The sequence below is a fragment of the Haliotis rubra genome, unplaced genomic scaffold (assembly GCF_003918875.1).
Source record: "Haliotis rubra isolate DU_JTF1 unplaced genomic scaffold, ASM391887v1 Scf63, whole genome shotgun sequence".
NCBI classification, from domain to species: domain Eukaryota; kingdom Metazoa; phylum Mollusca; class Gastropoda; order Lepetellida; family Haliotidae; genus Haliotis; species Haliotis rubra.
The window spans coordinates 1,225,833-1,244,793 of NW_025767335.1; the positions used below are offsets into that span (position 1 = coordinate 1,225,833).

The 18,961-nt window shown below is 39.0% G+C and overlaps 1 protein-coding gene across 1 annotated transcript; it reads right to left on the reverse strand.

Annotated features, from left to right (window-relative positions):
• Window positions 1-27: 27 nt before the first annotated feature.
• Window positions 28-18,702, reverse strand: LOC124256479 (peroxisomal acyl-coenzyme A oxidase 1-like). Its single transcript, XM_046690467.1, is given in 15 exon segments — window positions 28-1,188; window positions 2,624-2,830; window positions 3,725-3,871; window positions 4,827-4,932; window positions 6,515-6,667; window positions 7,448-7,638; window positions 8,925-9,087; window positions 10,053-10,222; window positions 10,782-10,897; window positions 11,988-12,107; window positions 13,484-13,591; window positions 14,239-14,258; window positions 14,260-14,397; window positions 17,151-17,313; window positions 18,550-18,702. Coding segments are annotated over 15 exon segments (2,010 nt in total). The 5' UTR covers window positions 18,674-18,702; the 3' UTR covers window positions 28-1,104.
• Window positions 18,703-18,961: the final 259 nt, after the last annotated feature.

Below are 18,961 nucleotides of genomic sequence, written 5' to 3' on the forward strand. Positions count from 1 at the left end.
GTGGTACAAGTATGCAAAAATAAACACTATATATTCAAGATCTTTATGTACATATTGTGTGTTCAATTTCATCAACTGGCTCCTTTTAACACACTAAAGACTAAGCTGAATTACTGAATGTAATATGAAATTAAACACAGTCGAACTACACTAGTAAGTGGTTGAATAGGTCCACTTAACATACTGGTGGCCCCTTGTAAGTAATATTTTGCAAATATGCTTCTTGTTTTGAAAATATACCTCTCAAAAACAAATTAAAGAACACAAGGGCGCCAATCCACAAAGCGTATGTAGCGCTAAGAGCTGTTGTAACTGTATAGTTCATCATAGATTTACGTTTATCATAGTGTTTAACGCTTTGTGTGAGAGTGAGTGAGTTTAGTTTTACAGCGCCTTTAGCAATAATCCAGCAATATCACGTCGGGGGACACCAGAAATGGGCTTCACACATTGTACCCATGTGGGAAATCGAACCCGGGCCTTCAGTGTGACAAGCGAACGCTTTAACCACTATGCTACCCCACCACCCACTAACGCTTTGTGGATCAGGTCCCTGCTTCTGTCCCATTATACCTACTCTGTCGTGGCATGATAGATTAAATATAGTAAAATGAAATATTCAGGTGTCTTTAACATCTGTTAATTGATATGTTTTTCATGTCATAAAACTATCAACATTATGGTGTAAAGATAAGGTGACAGTTTGTATTACCAAGAAAATACTTATCACAAACAGAAACTGGTAGTGTTAAAACAATCTTGAGTAGATACTGGCCTATTATAAGGTTCAAAATATTCCTCATAAACCAGATAAAGTACACTTATGGAAAAAAAATCATCAGAAATCTATAAAAACAATCAAATACAGCAAAATCGTATAAAGTCAGCTTTAGTTTCCTTTTTCTTATTTTTGGCTAAAATTTGATAAGTTGCAGTATCCATGGAAACAGTGCTGACACAGATGATAAAGGTTACAGCACAGAAACATCCCATAGATGTCCCGAAAGTCATGGGCACCGTGTTGGCCACTATACCCAACACAAACCTGAAGGCTCCTGCACAGAACACTGAACCTGTAGGACTACCTTGTTCCTCTGTCAGTCTTTACAAGTTAGCTGTCAAACGTGGGGCTCTGGCCTTCATCTCATCCATGAAAGGCTTCATGTGCTTGTGGTATGCATCTGCGACCTGAAAAATACACATAACGTACTGAATGTGCTATCCTCTACCCCTTCACATCAAACATTTTCTCAAAGGTGTTCAGTGGTGATATTATAAGGTTAAGTATAGGATAAAGTATGACCCGCGGGCATTACAAAGAAGTAAGGATGTTTTCCCGAGGGCATTCCTCGAGGGAAAACATCCTTACTTTTTCGTAATGCCCGAGGGTCATGCTTTATCCAACTTATAAACCGACTGAAGATATACTTTAGATATAATTTCAATATTTGGTATTTACTGTTGAAAGCAACTGGGACAAGACTGGCAGCTGACGCCTCGCCTTGCACGTGCAATGCACATGCTCTGCACGAGCTACCCGTGCCCTGCACGTGCGCTGCCCGCACTACCCTTCTTGTGAGGAACACACGGTTCATGCTGACAAACAATCTCACTCTTCACAGCAATCCTTAGCAGCCTAGTGGATAAAACCGCCAAGCTAGTAAGTGAAGGGTTGCAGGTTCAAAACCGGGTATCCGGGCTACATGTTGGAAGTTTTCAATAATGTCATATTTTGCAATCGCATTCAGTGATGGCAAGACAAAGTCATATCACTCTTCAAAACAAGTAATAATTCAAAGTCATGGGTTATTCCTCAGAAAATCCCCGGGCAGAGGGATGATATTAAAGTAATGCCCCCTAATCGACGGGGCATCGGGATATGACAAGAAATACTGCCTCGCTAGAACAATAGAGTGACGTCACTGGAGGTATATAAAAGGGGTTAAAACATAGATCATGCACAGTACAATGAGCGGTGCTTCAGACAATTTTAGTTATAGACAGTTACAAAGAGGTGAAATTTTAAGAGGGACTTGAAAGTATCCTTGGAAGAAATATTTCTGATTTATTTAGGTAATGAGTTCCAAAACCTAGGGCTACAGAAAGAGAAGGCCATTTGGTGATTTCAGTTGGTACGGCATCACTGGAGGGTCAGAGACTTAGCTTGGGTATGTATAGGGAAATAAGAGGGAAAGTTTTCACAAATAGTTACATACACTTGCATACACAATATTCTGCCAACAGTTCCGAGCACCAAAAATAACTGAAGATGATACTACAAACTAATAGTACTGTCAATGCTGCAATTAGAGTGAAGTTGAGTTTTACGCCGCACTCAGCTATATTTCAGCTATATGGCGGTCTGTAAATAATCGAGTCTGGACCAGGCAAACCAGTGACCAACAGCATGAACATCGATCTGCACAATTGGGAACCGATGACATGTCAAACAAGTCAGCGAGTCTGACCACCCGATCCCGTAAGTCGCCTCTTACGACAAGCATGGATTACTGAAGATCAATATTCTAACCCTGATCCTCACGGGTTGCAGTTAGAAGGTCAGTATGTGAGTTTGCACATTACAGCACATTATTCATTCTGCCTATTTCAAGTATGTACTTACGTCCTTCTCATTTAGTTTAGACTCCTTTGCATACTCAAAGAGGGCCTCATACACATTGCCGTCATAGCGACCCAGGGCACTCTGGAGGACATTATCAGGGAAGTCAAACGCATCTACGAAGGCCACTGCATTGGGTCTGATCTCAGCCAAGAGGTCCAGAAGTCGCTGATTCAGCATTGTTGCCTGCTTGCTGCTGACGTAGCCGTCCTGAACAGAATCAACGTCAGTCACATTAACATCTTTGCCACAGACAAATATTTTCAAGTTCATTGAGCGAGGAACTGTATTTTTCTGCCTCTTTACACAAAAAATACTATAAGTATGGTTTATAATGTTATAATAGAAGTCAATGGGAAAATATTTAGGTTTGCATAACCTGTAGGGTCTGTCCCTGAGTTATCTCCCTTTGTATACATTCTCCCTGTTCCACTAATTTTGGGCATTACAGTGAGTGAGTATGGTATTATGCCGCTTTTAGAAATATTCTAGCAATATCTCGGCGGTGGACACCAGAAATGGGCTTCACATGTTGTGGAGAATCGAACCCAGGTCTTTGGCGTGATGAGCGAACGCTTTAACTATTAGGCTACCCTGCCGCCCCATTACCAACATGTCAGGCTTTCACATCATGTCGAATACTGCATAGGTAATTTGTGGTTTTGTATGATAAAGGTTTTAATCATACTATACAAAAATGTACAGCACAAATGGTACAAAAGGAACTGCGATAGTCTATTTATTTAATTTCTACTGTGGCAACTTTTGTTTAATTATTTTCACAAATAACACTTTTAGACACGTTTTTGTGTGACATGCAGAATTTCCCTGTCTGTGATCAGGCAGTCACGTGAATAAGTGACCCCTTCTCATGTAGTCACTTGTACACGTAACGGGGGACCGTCTCACGTACACGTTTTGTCCTCTACTGATAATACTCCTTCAAAGCTGTCTTAGGTGGTTCATAATTAATGTTAAAATGCAATCTGCAGACTGAAAAATACATCATGTAATATTTTGTTGAAATGCAAACCATCCAACAATTTCTGTTTACTAAACTGACAAAATGGGCTTTAATTATTGAAAGAGTGCTTTGTTACTCACGATCATAAACTCTCCCAAATTGGTGACAATTCCGTACACAGCATACAGATGACACAGTGTGTTGAGGGCTGCCCTTGCCGCTGTGTCAGACACACCCGTCGATACTTTGTCCATAAATGTCTTCAGCACAAACGCATGGCAGAAGGCCTGGAACATACACAACAGCAAATAACCACACAACTGAACACTCAGGTTTATATGTTTTGTATATATTGTTGTGGGACACTAAACATCTGAAGGTTACGGAAATGGGCGAGTGCTGATGAATGGATTTCAAAGTGGAATTCTTATCTTTACGACTGTGGAAAGCAGGGGAGAAGGCGTGAGTGAGTGTTTAAGTGAGTTTAGTTTTACGCCACACTCAGCAATATTCCAGCTATATGGCAGCGGTCTGTAAATAAGATAATCGAGTCTGGGCCAGACAATCCAGTGATCAACAGTAAGAGCATCGATCTACGCAATTGGGATACAATGACATGTGTCAGCCAAGTCAGCAAGCCTGACCACCCGATCCTGGTAGTCTCGTCTTATGACTAACATGGGTTACTGAAGACCAATTCTAAGCCAGCCAGATAATCCTATCACTGTCCATATTGACACCATGAGTATTGATCTCAAAAATGGCAAACAATGACAGCCATCTGTCAAGTCATCAGACCACCTGATCACCTTTTATGGTAGGGTTGGCTAAAAGATTGATAATTGCAAAAATCTTTCAAGCAAAGAATTCTTACTGATTATCGGTATGAAACAATAAAGCAGCACTTTGTCACCCTTGAAAGTACAGAAATTGTGTTTCATTTAATATATAGCTATTAAATCCTTAAATACACAAAAGGATCTGTTTTCATCAAAAAAATGTGTGTGTGTGTGTGTATGCAATTATTTATTTTGTTTGCACATTGTCTATTACAAGATTTGACAATATGAGGAAGAGATCAGAACAAATGGATTTAGCTTTGACAGTAAAAAGGACTTAATAGATATGTTTGGGTGTATGCTGGTGAATCTTATACATCCATGAAACATCTAATGTAATGACTAGCAGACTGAATCCTTACTGAGCGACCGGAGAAGACTCTCTGTATCTATGCGCACTTACATTGGCTGCAGCAACAAGCTGCACTGAGGCCTGATTGGATGCCTGCTGGCCTGTCTTCCCTGATGTGACCAATCCCTGCACTCGACCTGCAGCCTCTGTGATAAGTCTGACAACATACAGTTAAATAAGGACCACACACCGTAACAGTGGCAGCACACAGTGACGAGAGAGACAACCGACAGTGACAACAGACAGAGACAACAGACAACAGACAGAGACAACACACAATCACAATGGGCAACAGACTTCAGACAGTGACAACAGACAGTGATAAAGACAACAGTGACAACAGACCTCAGACAGAGACAACAGACAGTGACAATGGACAACTGACTTCAGACAGTGACAAAAGATAACAGTGACAACGGACTTCAGTCAGTGGCAAAAGATAACAGTGACAACAGACCTCAGACAGTGACAACAGACAGTGACAAAGACAACAGTGACAACAGACAATGACAGACAACAGGCTTCAGACTGACAAAAAACAACAGACAATGATGACGGACAATGACAATGACAATGGACAACAGACAGTGACAACAGACAGTGACAAAAGATAACAGTGACAAAGATAACATTTCAACAGATGCTGACAAGGAACAGTGACAAAAGACAATCAGACAGTGACAACATCTTTATTACAAACAACGCTTAATCATTGTGAACATTTCAACAACAGTCTACATTTGTTATATCTATTGTTACAATCAACAGTCCACATTTTTGTAATATCTATTGTTACAAACAGTCCACATTTGTTATATCTATTGTTACAAACAGTCTACATTTGTTATATCTATTGTTACAAACAGTCTCACATTTGTTATATCTATTGTTACAAACAGTCCACATTTGTTATATCTATTGTTACAAACAGTCCACATTTGTTATATCTATTGTTACAAACAGTCCACATTTGTTATATCTATTGTTACAAACAGTTATATCTATAAAAACAGTCCACATTTGTTATATCCAAACAGTTACAAACAGTCACATTTTTGTTATATCTATTGTTACAAAACAGTCCACATTTGTTATATCTATTGTTTCCACATTTGTTATATCCATTGTTACAAACAGATTTGTTATAACACATTTTACAAACAGTCCACATTTGTTATATCTATTGTTACAAACAACAGTCCATAACAGTTACCAACAGTCTACATTTGTTATATCCATAACAGTCCACATTTGTTATATCCATTGTTACAAACAGTCCACATTTGTTATATCTATTGTTACAAACAGTCCAATTTGTTACAAACAGTCCACATTTGTTATATCCATTGTTACAAACAGTCCACATTTGTTATATCTATTGTTACAAACAGTCCACATTTGTTAGATCCATTGTTACAAACAGTCCACATTTGTTATATCCATTGTTACAAACAGTCCACATTTGTTATATCTATTGTTAGAAAGTCCACATTTGTTAAATCCATTGTTACAAACAGTCAACATTTGTAATGTCTATTGTTACAAACATTCAACATTTGTTACATTTATTGTTACAAACAGTCCACATTTGTTATATTTATTGTTACAAACAGTCCACATTTGTTATATCCATTGTTACACAGTCCACATTTGTTATATCCATTGTTACAAACATTCCACATTTGTTATATCCATTGTTACAAACAGTACAAAGATTCTTGAACTGGTAGTGGACCTACCGGACAGCTCTGTGTTCATAGGCATCAAACAGTGCTGCGAGCTCCAGCCGACTGTCAATGGAACTGGAGCCACGTAAGGGTCTGTTGAGGCAGGAGACTAGGCCAGGCAGCTTGGCCCCAGACTTGGCTTGAGCAAAACATTTCAACAGGAACCTGAAATATGAATGCATTTATAAACAACTCTCCTTACCAAGGACACTATCAAACTCACTTTCCTTCCAACAAATCTGATTTAGGCTTGAACTAAAGTTATTGATAATGATTTTGTCCTTTGCAGATCTAGCTTGCCGCAGCTTCATGACCCTAAACAATTTCCATGAGACCTCCCTGACAGACCTAGGATATTACTACCTTGCTTGCCGAAGCTTCATGACCCTAAACAATTGTCCATGAGACCTCCCTGACAGACCATGGATATTACTACCTTCCATGCTGAAGCTTCATGACCCTAAACAATTGTCCATGAGACCTCCCTGACAGACCATGGATATTACTACCTTCCATGCTGAAGCTTCTTGACACTAAACAATTTCCATGAGACTTCCCTGACAGACCATGGATATTACTACCTTGCTTGCCGAAGCTTCATGACCCTAAACAAATGTCCATGAGAGTTCCCTGACAGACCATGGATGTTACTACCTTCCATGCTAAAAGCTATTTGACACTGAACAAATGTCCATGAGTGTTCCCCGACAGACCATGGATATTACTACCTTCCATGCTGAAGCTTCTTGACACTAAACAATTGTCCATGAGTGTTCCCCGACAGACCATGGATATTACTACCTTCCATGCTGAAGCGTCTTGACACTAAACAATTGTCCATGAGTTCCCCGACAGACCATGGATATTACTACCTTCCATGCTGAAGCTTCTTGACACTAAACATCTGTCCATGAGAGTTCCCTGACAGACCACTGATATTATTACCTTGCACTCTGAAGCATCATAACTACATTCTCCCCTTCATAGGTGCAAGCTGGAGTTATATCGACATAGATTTTGGAGAAGCCGCTAGCGTTGAGGTAACCATGGCCACCGCACGACATACGACACTCCTCCATCATCCTAGACGTTGCCCAACTGCTGAAGGCTTTGAGACCTGACGAAAGGCCATGGAGCTATGGATGGAAGATATTGAAAATGAATCATTAAAAAATCACATAAGCTGAATAAGATTTCAGTTTGTCATCAAGACCAATTTACACTTTCACAAACCTGATATCAAAAGGTGGCCAATTCTAGATTTCATTGTTTGTTGTTCAAATATAGCCACTTGATGCATCATGTATATATTCTTTATGCACTTCAAAATAAAATTGTTTTTGAAGTTCTTAAATAATAGTTTATTATTTCTTAAGAACTGTAAACACTTGATCAAGGGGCCATTTCCATGCTTTAGTCATCATACTGTATAGTAACTATGTGAAAACAAAAATCATTTGTGTTTCCTGCATTATTTGCAAGGATGACATAGCAATTAGAATAGCATATCCAATCACAGGAATCAAAATAACAGAAGTATGTCCTCAGCATGGCCTGAAGGCATACAGACAACATATTTGGAATAAAGACCCAGTTGTAAAAAGAACTGTTGCTCTATTTAATGAATTTCCATTTGGTTGTTTGTTCATTGAATGCCACACTCAGCAATATTCTAACATTCTGATGGATGCTTAGACCAGACAATCCAGTGATACACACCATCAGGACTGACCTACACAAGAGGGATACAGCGACAACCAAGTTCACTCATCCTGATAGCTGCTTATGATGAGCACATTACTAAGGCTGGCTAAAATGATCGATAATCGGAAATAGAGTTCACAGGAAGAATTTTCAATTATTATCGATATGAAAATTGTATCATCAAAAATCTCATACTTAAACTATTGAGATGAAAAATAGGTTTACTTTAAACACGATAGACAAAGTTATGTCTCTATTCAGTGAGTGAGTGAGTTTAACACCACTTTTACCAATATTCCAGCAATATATATTATGGCGGGGAACACCAGAAATGGGCTTCACACATTGTACCCATGTGAGGAATTGAACCGTGGTCTTCTGATCATGAACGAACGTGTCTATATTCAAAGGTTGCTTCTAAAGTATGTTCAGGACACTGTTTTTGTTGGTCATCCATGAATAAATGTATCACCGCTTGCCAGTGATGTGAAATATTTCTTTTGGTCTTGTTTTGGCATATTTGCTCAAAGTTTACTTCTCGAAATTTATCAATAACCGATCAATATTCTGTAAACTATTATCGATTTCCATGAACTTTATCGATAGCCATAATGATTGTTCAAAACACATCTCAATAGATTTTAAAGTCACAAGTTCAGATTTCCATGAAGTATATTGATAGCCAGCCATGATTTGACTTGATCATCCTCCATCCCACCTGTGGCAGTTCCTCCAGGGCACCTTTCTCAATCTGCTGCGTGACCCGCAGGTACACGTCCACCATGTACCTCCCAGCAAACCACAATGCATAGGATGTAGCCAGGCAAGGAAATACCCGGTACTGCTGGGTCTGGTAGTCTAGGACCTGCGCCTCCTCACCTCTGCAACAACAGCAACCTTTCAGCTTGACTGACAAATACATCTGTTACCATTTTAAATACAAATATCTGCACCATGGCAACACAAACCCATTTAGAACCATGATAATGCATAGACTTCTGTAGTCATGTAAATGGAAATACCCCTGTAACCATGGTAACACAAAGGCCTTAGTAACACAGGACTAATCTGAGAATGATTGGATGCTGTTGTAAGCTGTAGTATGATTCCACTTTCTAAACCTGTACCTTTAAAATCTATACACATGATTTTTGAACAATCTGAGAGAAAGAGAGAGAAAGAGGAGAGAGAGAGAAAGAGAAAGATGAGAGAAAGAGAAAGAGAAGAGTAACAGAGATAGAAAAAATGAGAGAAAGAGAGAGAGAGAGAGAGAGAGAGAGAGAGAGAGAGAGAGAGAGAGAGAGAGAGAGAGAGAGAGAGAGAGAGAGAGAGAGAGAGAGAGGAGAGAGAGAGAGAGAGAGAGAGAGAGAGAGAGAGAGAGAGAAAGAGAGAGAGAGAGAGAGAGAGAGGAGAGATAGACACAGAGAGAGAGAGAAAGATATCTCACTTGCATCAGAGAGCGAAGGAGACTAATCAATATTCACAAAAATAAAACATCAAATTAAAATTGAAAAAGTATGTTTCTTGTTGTTACCTTTGTTAAAACAAACAAAAACAACTGACACATTTTCCTGATTCATAAAACTGATTAACATTGATTATTGATTGATGATCTGATGATCAATCTGCATATTGTGAACAATAACCAGTGCTAACAATAGTACCCTTGTAAGAAAGCATATGCTGGTCTCAAAGAGACAACAAGGAATGCTTTAACGACAAAGCACTGATGGGACAAGTGTAGTCCAAAATTCAATGTGAACACGCATGAAAAGATGACAACTTCTTCATTTACACTTTGCTAACATTTTGGTGTGGAAGTATCATTTTATATTTTCATTCTCACTTTGGGCTAACTTCTGTTTGTCTGCGGACAGCGCTGTAGCGGATGGCGATGGTGCAGGCTTGACCAAGGCTGCGTGCACAATCGTTTGTGATGACAGAACGTATGAAGACCATGGACCCATAAACGAGCTTCTCGTTGTCTGGCTTAATGAAGGTCCCATCTTCCAGCACCTGGCAACCCAAACCCATCAGACATGAACACAAAACTAGTTCGCCATATTCCACCCGGTAACATCACGCCCACTTATTACTGAGTGAGTGAGTTTAGTTTTACGCCACTTTTAGCAATATTCCAGCAATATAACGATGGGGGAGACCAGAAATGTGTTTCACACATCATACACATGTGGGGAATCGAACCCGGGTCTTCGACGTGACGAGCAAACGCTTAAACCACTAGCCTACCCGACCGCCCCCACCCATTTAGTATGTGATGTAACATAAGAATATATAAATACATGTGTTTGGTATCAATCAAACTGTATAATTCAGCTCCCTCAGAACACTTGACAGAGTCAGTGTTGTTCAATTACATAATGTTTATAGTTTGATAAATGAGAAAAATAATATAAGCAGTAACAAGATTGTGTGGTGTTACTGGGCATCTCTTTTACTTTGAACAGCGAAAAATATTTCTTGTGAGTGTGTACTGGTAATTTTTGGCTACCTTAAGCAATATGCCAGCCATGGCTAGCCATGGACCTCAAATAATGGCTTCACAATGTTTTACCTTTGCATATCTCATAAGCATATTCATCCTTGGAATTCGGACATGATTGAACTTCAGAAAGCCATTGTCTATACTCTCATAGCCAAACTTGGTGCCAATGTCTCCCACAGTCACACCTGGTGAAACAACACTCACATCAGTAAATGGTGGTGGTGGATCAATAATGTACACACACTGTGTCAGTTGAAGAGTCTCAGTTTGTTAATGACAAGTCTAGTGTTTTTATATATACATATTGTCACCAGCAGTAGCAGTATTAGTAACAGTGAGTGAGTGAGAGAGAGAGAGAGAGAGAGAGAGAGAGAGAGAGAGAGAGAGAGAGAGAGAGAGAGAGAGAGAGAGAGAGAGAGAGAGAGAGAGAGAGAGAGAGGGGAAGGAGAGAGAGAGAGAGAGAGAGAGAGAGAGAATCGTGGGGAATCGAACCTGGGTCTTCAGTGTATTGAGCAGACACTTTAACCATGAGGCTTCCCCAACGCCCCCAGTAGTATTTCCAGTAGCAGTTTGGTCACTGTTGTACTGTGAACTAATACGTGGAATCTAGCATGTCCTCACACCTGTGCAATGAGTTGGTTGGTTGCTTGGTTTGTTGTTTAATGTAGCAATATTCCAGCTATATCGTGGCAGTCTGTCAATAACCGAGTCTGGATCAGAGAATCCAGTGATCAACAGCATGAACATCAATTTACCCAATTGAGATATGATGACATGTGTCAACCAAGTCAGTGAGTCTGACCTACCGATCCTGTCAGTCGCCTCTTATGACAAGAATGGGTTGCTGATGACCAATTAACCCGGAACTTCACCGGTGCTGTGCAATGAGAAAGAGAATGAGGGTGCAAGGTACATCAGGAGGTGGGGGACATACAGTCAGGTCACAGGAGATTGCACTGATGTGTAACCTAGTGTCAGTGACCATGGATGTGTTTGGGTAAGGTGTTTCTGAAGCTAGAAACTATGTTTTAGGAGTGTTCCACGCTAGGATTGAAAGAAAATGTAACTTATGCACAGCAAGAGATATCATAAATTGTTACAGTGTTAGACAAAATAAACAGTTACAGTGAGATAACATGAATTATAACCTAAATTGTTACAGTGTGAGATAACATAAATTGTTGCAGTGTGAGATAAAATAAATGGTTACAGTGTGAGATAACATAATATATCACATAAATTTCGTTACAGTACAAAATAACGAGTCCTTGTTACCTGGCAGTGTCTGGTGGTTGTCAAGGCGACGAAGTGGCACAATAAATGCCTGTATCCCACAGTTCTGACCCTGTGTGAGAAGCTGGGCCATCACTACACAGTAATTAGATGTCTTGCCCACTGGAACAGAATGCATAATACACTGTTAGACACTAACACTAGTCCTCAGTCTAGTAACCTCTCTCATCAACCAATTGATTTTATTTGACAGTGGTCCAACAAAACCATTTTTTTGAGTAGTATGTATTGTTTTCTTCAATAACACTTGATAGTGAGGACAATCACACTGAACCATTAGCGGTCACAATCCATCTGGCCTGTTGAACAATTGTAGTCAGAGTCACACACTGAAGGTAACATGCTCCTTGATATGCACTCTCCTTCCCAGAGTTCCATGCGGACAGCCAGCATAGTACCTCTGCCACAGGCCAGAAAGATGTGACAATTCGTCACATCTTGCACCGTCCATTCAATATAATGTACATATTTCTTAACTCTTTTAATTTTGATGAGCATACACATCTAATTAAACATCTTTGATAGAATGGTTTAGTTTCACTGAGAAAATATCCAAAAACATGTGACACTATTTCGATTTTCGTAGCGATCCTTCATTTACATAGGTTGTACGGCTTCACGTGTTGTCATCGAAGCCGACGGAGAGCAAACGATGTAGCCAGTTTGATATCTAAATGTGTACTGTCATAAACCTTACTGTCGCATTTGTGGAAGAATATATATGTAACAATGTAAAACATTGTGAAGAGCGCGCCGAAAAACTTGCATAAGGCCAGTCTCTTCTTATTATGAATATGCGCGTTTGTTTACAAACAAGAGAAAAAGTCCGGTCACGTGATATGCAAATTAGCCTGTGGCAGTGATGTTATGCTAAGTCATCACTGCGCCGGGAGTGTGCTTGATATGGTGCCTATTTCCAGCCTAGCTGCGGACTTCATACAAGTACCAGATGTGAGTGAGTATGTGAGTATACCAGATGTGAGTGAGTGAGTGTACCAGATGTGAGTGAGTATGTGAGTGTGGTTTTACACCCCTTTTAGCAATATTTCAGCAATATCACAGTTGGGGACACCATAAATGGGCTTCACATATAGTACCTATGTGGGAATCGAACCCGGTTCTTCAGCGTGACGAGCGAACGCTTTAACCACTAGGCTACCCCACCGTCCCACCAGATGTGAATGAGAGAACTCCCATATACAGGACCAATACCATACATACATTGGTGAAGGATGATGGAGGATAGTGTTGCAGATCTTAAAGCTGGGACACTTATTTTGGGTATGTCAACTATCAAACATGTTCATATAGCTTACAGCTAGACTTTCATCTTTCAGACACAAAATTGGCTAAAATCATAAGAACTTCAGGTGAAAATCTAATCATAGACTCAAAATACTGACTGATTTCATCAATACTGATTTTGAATCCATCAACACGATTCTGATTTCATCAATACTGATTCTGACGATACTCACATGCCCCTGGCCAGAACTTGATGGAGGTCAAGTTCGGGGAGTTGATCACAAACTCCTTATTCTTTGGATCATAGGTTGCTGTTGTCTCCAAGCCTCGTACAAATGTACCTAAGTTAAAAATGCCAGTTGTGAGAAACCACCCCATAATCATGATAATGCATGTGACTATAAAATATCAAAAGAAAATGTTAAAGAAATGTAAATATTTGGATTTAGCAAATGGGCGCTGTGCTCCAGATAGGTTTTGAACCAATGAGTATTTGTTTATCATTATTATTAGTATGAGTGTTTACTCGTGTATTATCGTGACTATTGGTTGAGTCATAAACTGGTAATGTTCAATACCAAATGAAGTCACAGGGTGGGATAAATTGTTTCTTCTTTATTCATCCTCGAAGAGTACCATTTTAAGTAATTGTTCTGTGCCAAAATTGAAAGAAAGGGAAGTAAAAATCTATAAATCTCCTTTGCTAAAAACCCAATGTTTGAAACCATTACAGCCATGTACTGATCACCATGTGTCTTGAGCAAAACACAAGAACACCTTTTCTGAATCAATTGGACGAGGATCTTGTTTCACCTGAAGTCATTAAAATTGTGCAAAAGGTTACTTCCCATTACAGTCTTTATTTCAAAATGGCTCAAAAGTGACAACCAGATCTGCATTAGACATAATCAAATTGGTCGATCCTTAAAATAATTGATCTTGCACTTGGACAGTTGTCTGGTTTTCAGATATAATTATGTTGTCTAACCATGTCCGAGTTCCGTTTGGGTATGTTCCGATGATCTCAAATCTCTTTGATCTGGGGATCCATGCCTGCTTCTGCTCCTCTGTACCCGTCTTCTCAATGGTCGGGATGAACATGCTGCCATGGAGACCAAACGCCGAGTTCTCATGAGCCATACCTGCCCTGCGGAGGATAAATTAAAGTGTAGAGAAATGTAACTTTGATAATTTCTTTAGAGCTTGGAATGAATCATCGGACATGAGGACCGATGGATGAAATGATGCATGTAACTGCTCTGAGAGAAACCAAAAGTTAGCAAAGTATGGACTGTTATATCCTCAAGGCCTCAAGTCTTTGCCTTAAAAATCTTGTATAATCACCTTGTAAAACGATAAAGCACTGTATATGGATTGGTATATCTTCCAAGCCTTGAGGTACTTGTATAGTGCCAGGGCTCCAGATAATTTTTGAACACCAGGAGTACGTACTCCTTATTTTTTCAATATAGGAGTACTCGAAAACCTTAAGCCTGCATTTAGAGTACTGAATGGAATTTAATGGTGTATCAGTAATCTTGTGTTTCGTTTCATATATGCACCACAATATTGCTAGTCTTGTGTAAACAGGTCAATATACAATAAAACAATACTTTTTTCAGATAAATACGTCTGTAAATGATTCTAAGACCGTACATCTTTGCCGTGGTGCGTATCTGCTACGTTTTATAAATTATTTCCTACCGTATCGTGCAAATTTTTTATCCGTACATACGCCGATACGGCCCTTATCTGGAGCCCTGAGTGCCCTGTAAAATTATGCATCACTGTACATGGACTGTTATATCTTCCATGCCTGGATACACCTGTATAAGTACCTTACAAAATTGATTGCATCACCACATAGCCTTGCTGTACATGCATAAGTTCCCTTATAATGTATGGACCATGTTGTACATAGGGCTGATGGCCCACACCACTGTACCGAAATAACGAGATTTGAATTGAAAGTCCTGGATGTGTTGTGAGTATACTGTACAGAGAATAATATTGTGCATCCCAAAAATATTCTCTGTGTAAATTCTCTTCATTTGTGCATACTGGACACATATGTGTAAAACCCTGCCTGAGATTATGTCTTACAGGCATGTTCCTAGCTTATCATCACATTTGAAAATTAATTACTTCACTTTTGTTTTACTTGAAGGGCTTTTAAAGCAGGTTTTGCCAAAAGCAGTCATTTTTGGCTAAAACCATCAAACCTGGAACACCTTTCCAAATATTTCTGAATGTGGATTCAGTTCTAGTGTCCTGCAGTGCCCCTAGTGGTCACAAAATCCAAGATGGCCTCCAATGCTGCTGAAATCTCGAATGATGCCAATGTACTCAATCTATACTATCCAATACGGCCACCAAAATGATTCAATTTTGTATAAATTGCAAAAGTTTGTTTACAATATCATAATCATTTGACCTATACAATTCTGTTTGGTTAAATTCCAGGTAGAGTTTGACCAACGTAAGCAAGAACAGCGACATTTATCTACAGAGATGCCTTGACCTTGAAACTCAAGATATATTGAGTGTATAGATTGTTATCATTACAGATTTTAGCCATGTTGGATTCAGACATTTTGGATTTTCTACCCTCAGGATATCATTCATTATCATCATGATTATATTCTTGTGTATTATCATCCCACTTAGCACTTACATTTTCACAAACACACACATACTTCAAAAATACATTAATCAATTGTATCTTCCAAATTATCAGATCAATATATGATACTTACATAATGTAATGAGAAATCAAAACAAAATAAATGGTGTTTCAAAGGAATAAAATGCAGAGGATAAATATCAGAACCAACGACAGATATAAAATGGTCCAAGTATACAAACAGATGTTTAGTTTAAAACAAAATATCTCATCTAAGTTGTAAAACACTATGGCTTATCTCCCCTTTCATTATCACACAACTGGCATCCAGACATGTATAGTCTGAGTCAAATGAATTGCACTCTAACTCAAAAACAAATAATCGTAAATGACTCAAACCAACGCGAAAGTTAATAGGAAAAACATACCAACTCTTCAGAATTTTGTCATAAGTTTTGTCTCCAAAATAAAAAGTTGTTTAACAAACCATCATTATTTTCATTAGTTATATCGATTTGTGACAAGGGTATATGACACCAGGTAACAACATTGCGAGAACATGCTAATTGGTCGTGACTGTTTATCCTACTGAACATTGATTCATTTTCAGATCAGTAAATTTGCTTGTAAAGGATTCTAAGACCATACACCACTGTTGATCACTGGATTGTCTGGTCCAGATTCACAGACCGCTGCCATATACTTCTAAATATTTGCTGAGTATCGTAAAAACTTATTTTATATGTCACACAATGAAGTTTACTTGTGATACGATAACTGTCATGAACACACTTTATGTATTACTGTCATACAAAGATATATTACGTATTTTTGTCAACTGTCAGACACCTGTGTTCTTATTTCTAAATGATTCAGAAACAGATTAACTTTATTTGCAGAATATATGTAGTATGAACAAGAAATTCATGTAGAATGGAAGTTTACATATGAAAATAATTCTTGGAACAGTCATTGTGACTGAAATGCAAAGTTTACTGTCAAAACTACATCAGTGGCTATCGGACACCTGTTGACAACGCCAGTCGGAAAAAAATGTGAGATCTTCTAGTGACTTCTACCCCTGTATTAGGTGATCCTCCCTTCAAACCCATCTAATTCTATGTATGAAAAACTTGCCTTATGTGTGGTGATATACAGTATTAGTAGGTCCTCCACGGGCACACTATCTGGAATCAGCAAAAACATAGCCCAGGCTCTGAAGCCATAGTCTTCCGTTTGAAACATATCCCCTGTTCCGATTTATCTATTTCACTTACTCTCTGTAAGCGAATATTTCTTCTGGTTTGGTCAGTCCCAGGTCCTCTATTCTTTTGGTGTAGTACACCGTCTTGCGCATAACCTCTTCATACTTCTGTTCACGACTCAGGGTGTGCCAGTTTGGGCTGTTGGCAATCACCGGATCGTTGATGGCCAGTGATTCTGTCAGACAAATAGACATGATCAACAAGTAGTGCTTGATCAGCCGTCTGTAGCACACAGTAATCTTTATGAAGCATACAATTTTATGGATGACAACAATCTTTTCATATTTTTACGTACAAAATTGCTGACCCCCCTAGAACATGTGAACAAAATTGATTCCATGTATATGTATAATGCTGGATATGTCACCTTTGGACCTCAAGACTTCACTAGAACTGAGACGTCATCTGTTATACTTACGCCAGGGCTAGAATTTATCACTACATAGCCTGGTGCCAGTACATCAACCGCTAAGTCCAAAATGTCCTATTTCCACATTCTTTTATATGACAAGGACGTTTTATCTTTTACCAGGATAGTATAGATTTGAAAGTAACTCATGTTACATTTTGGTATTACGCATTCTCAGTAAATGGCATTTTGTATTCATAGTATAGCAGTGTTCATTCTAGGCCGTGCACTAATATTTAACATGGTGAATTGAACAGGTACGGGCGGGTTGTGTTGGCGCATCTATGAATGCAAATCTGAAATGCATCACGAGTTTGTTCTTGCTTGGCAACTCAAGCAAAACTCAAGTATGTCTTTGGTTTCTCTTGTTGACCTCACCTGGATTGAAAGTTTAAAATAGGAAGTGAACTCATACTAGTAACTAGTAGTGTATGGCTAAAAAGGCACAGCAATTTGACATGACCCACAATATTTTCTAAATGACCCACATTTATTTATGTATAAGTGGGGGCTGGAGGGCCATGGGCTAACATTTTAGAAACGCTTGAATGAACACTGGTATAGATTTGAGCTAAAAGTAATAGCCCTGCTACGGTTACTAAATATATTAACACTAAATTGGACTTGAATAACTTTCACAATATAGTGTATACGACACTGCATCAATTTATCCTGATCAATTCAACTGTCACAGGTGCTATGAAAAGTCGATTGTCAAAGTCAACGTATATTGCTACATATAAAATACCGACATTAGTTAAATTGTGATATTTTTCGTCTCAAGATACAGTTAGTGTCATTCAGACAAAAGATCGTTTCCATATAAAATGGGTATAATAACTATATGCATGTAAGTGCCGGTATCTCATTTGATATGGACTTTGCCCGCAACAAAACTTGCCCTGTCACTGGGTCTTGAGTCTAGAACTTGGGGCATCAGAAACGTAATTCACTCGATAGAAATGTTCATAAGAAAAGACAACTCATAAAAACAATACTCACGTAAATATCGGTTTCTTCTGACCTTCTCCGGTCCATCATATAAGACATAGGTCAGTTGGATGGGATCAAACGTGGCTCTCTTTCTCTCGCGAGCTAAGTCCGGGTTTACTGTTGAAGACGCCATATTGCCTGTGTCAAAGTTCACGAGCACCAGCTATCGTCCTGGCGTGCGTCTGAACGAGGTCGCTAACTGAACATTGTGTTCGGTAGCCCAGTTTATATACCTTGGCCTCGTGTTATTATTAGAATGTTGTTTGTGGTGATGGTCATATACTGATCATGGATCATCATTACATTAAAAGAACACATCTTAAACTTGATGTTTGTCAGTATGTATGTCTGTCTGTCTGTTGTCTGGCCGTCCGTCCGTCAGTTGCCAATTATTTCCCGGAGCATATCGCGAACACTTTAC